The 1,882-nt window shown below is 37.7% G+C and overlaps 1 protein-coding gene across 1 annotated transcript in view; it reads left to right on the top strand.

Moving 5' to 3' along the window:
* The window catches only part of LOC107083523 (mannosyl-oligosaccharide 1,2-alpha-mannosidase IA-like), a 187,300-nt gene that overhangs the window by 178,228 nt on the left and 7,190 nt on the right, over positions 1–1,882 (top strand). The window contains exon 10 of the mRNA XM_015372830.1: positions 1,313–1,485. Within this exon, the coding sequence (XP_015228316.1) occupies positions 1,313–1,485 (173 nt within the window). The remainder of the gene's footprint in view (positions 1–1,312; positions 1,486–1,882) is intronic.

The raw sequence follows: 1,882 nt of genomic DNA, 5'->3' as shown, positions 1-1,882 counted from the left end.
TTTTTTTACCCAGCCCTAGAGGACACAGACTTTTTCTGGACATAAAGAGAGCAAGCCTCACTTCCTTTACTAAGGTCACATATTTTTGAAAGGTTACCATTTCTGATGTTACAGGCTCATTAAATTAATAAGATCCAGAAGCATTAGAAGCCTGAACCTCCCTTGGAGCATTTTTGTTTTTAGACCCCTGTGTTGACTTGGTGTTCAGACGTATCCCTTTATTTGCTTTTTTTAAGGCTCTTTAACATGCTGATTAAAGGCCAGAACACAACAGACATAATTCAGTGTCCAGTTATAGAAAATTAGATGGATTTTGGTCAAATGAGAAAGTCCTGATCTATTTCCGTCGCAGCAGTTTGATGGGAATATCGTAAGTCAGACAGGAAGAGAGACTCAGTGACAAAGTAAAATCCCAAGGAAAAACAGCCAGGTTCTCCTTCATATACATTTGTCTGGAAACACACAGGCCGTCTGTAGCAGTGGGGGCAGACTCAGACACGCACGATCAATAAAACATTTCAGTAAACAGCGTACTTACTCATGGCAGGAGCTCAGGAGAACAGAAAAAGAATAAAGTAAAACATCTTCTTTGAGCTTGTTGGAGCAGCAACCAAATATTAATGTTCACCACCCTGCTGGTTGATGCTGGGGGAGTTTCTGGAACAAACTCGGTGTGTGGCGGTGCATAGAGTGACCCGCTACACAGCCAGTGGGACAGGAAAAAAGAAATAAATCCAACTTTTCAAGGATTTTCTTCTTTAGTTTACATTTAGGTCTTTTGGTGTCAGAAAACCTGCCTGTGTTCCCCGGAATAACAAGTTATATTTCAGCTCAAAATTCAATTAATTCCAACCTAAACATTAATCTTATTACAGATAGAGCACAGTGGTAATAAGCATTTCCCAATTTGTCTCAGTAGCATTCATGTTTTACTGTATTTATCATATTAATTTGATGTAATTAATGCTAATTCTGTTATTTTGTTGTTTTTTTAATAATTTTTTTAATTTGTTCAAATGTAGGAATTGATAATGATGTTAAATAATTATAATAAATATTCCCTTAATTGGATCTCTTCTGCAGTCTCCATGTTTCAGTTCTGGATAATTATGACCAGCAGCAAAATGAAAATAAGCATTTTTATGAGGCCACATGGTTCAGACTGAATGATAAATGACAGATCATCTCTCTTGTTTTCATGTAAATCTACTTTTTTTTTTCTTCACCTGCTGTCAGATTGTGTAAAATCAGTTCATGATGCTAATAGAATGCGATCCTTCTTTAACTGTGTTGTTTTTTTTTCTGTCTGAAGCCTTGAAACTGGGTCCAGAGGCGTTCCGTTTCGACGGTGGAGTCGAGGCCATCGCGACCCGACAGAATGAGAAATATTTCATTCTCCGCCCCGAGGTCATCGAGACCTACATGTACATGTGGAGATTTACCCACGACCCCAAATACAGAGAGTGGGGCTGGGAGGCTGTCCAGGTAAAAACATCTCTGCTATCAGGAGAAATCCCCGTCTATTCAGTTTAAAAATCGACACATCTTTTTATCTTGAAGAGTTAAAAAAAGTGCCTTGTCTCTGCCACGTTTTTATCAATCTTAGATTATGGTGACCTTTTTTTTATATAATTAAAGTTTTTTTATTTTGTTTTATGAACATGTAACAAAAACAACAAACAAAAACCAAAACCAGTCAGGTAAACATTGTTGATTGTAAAGCCACATTCACATCCATCACACATTGTCCTGGTTGCCACCCAATTACATACAGACTGGACACCTAATTAAGTCCCGCTTAGCTTGACCGATCCTGGTCTTGTCCAGGTTCAGATCAGAATTTGGTACTCCTTAAATTATTATGTTTATGTGTAAATGCGAA

This window comes from Cyprinodon variegatus, unplaced genomic scaffold, assembly GCF_000732505.1.
Source record: "Cyprinodon variegatus isolate N-32 unplaced genomic scaffold, C_variegatus-1.0 Scaffold76, whole genome shotgun sequence".
NCBI classification, from domain to species: domain Eukaryota; kingdom Metazoa; phylum Chordata; class Actinopteri; order Cyprinodontiformes; family Cyprinodontidae; genus Cyprinodon; species Cyprinodon variegatus.
The sequence above is the reverse complement of the archived record's forward strand: the minus strand, read 5'-3'. Positions and strand labels throughout refer to the sequence as shown.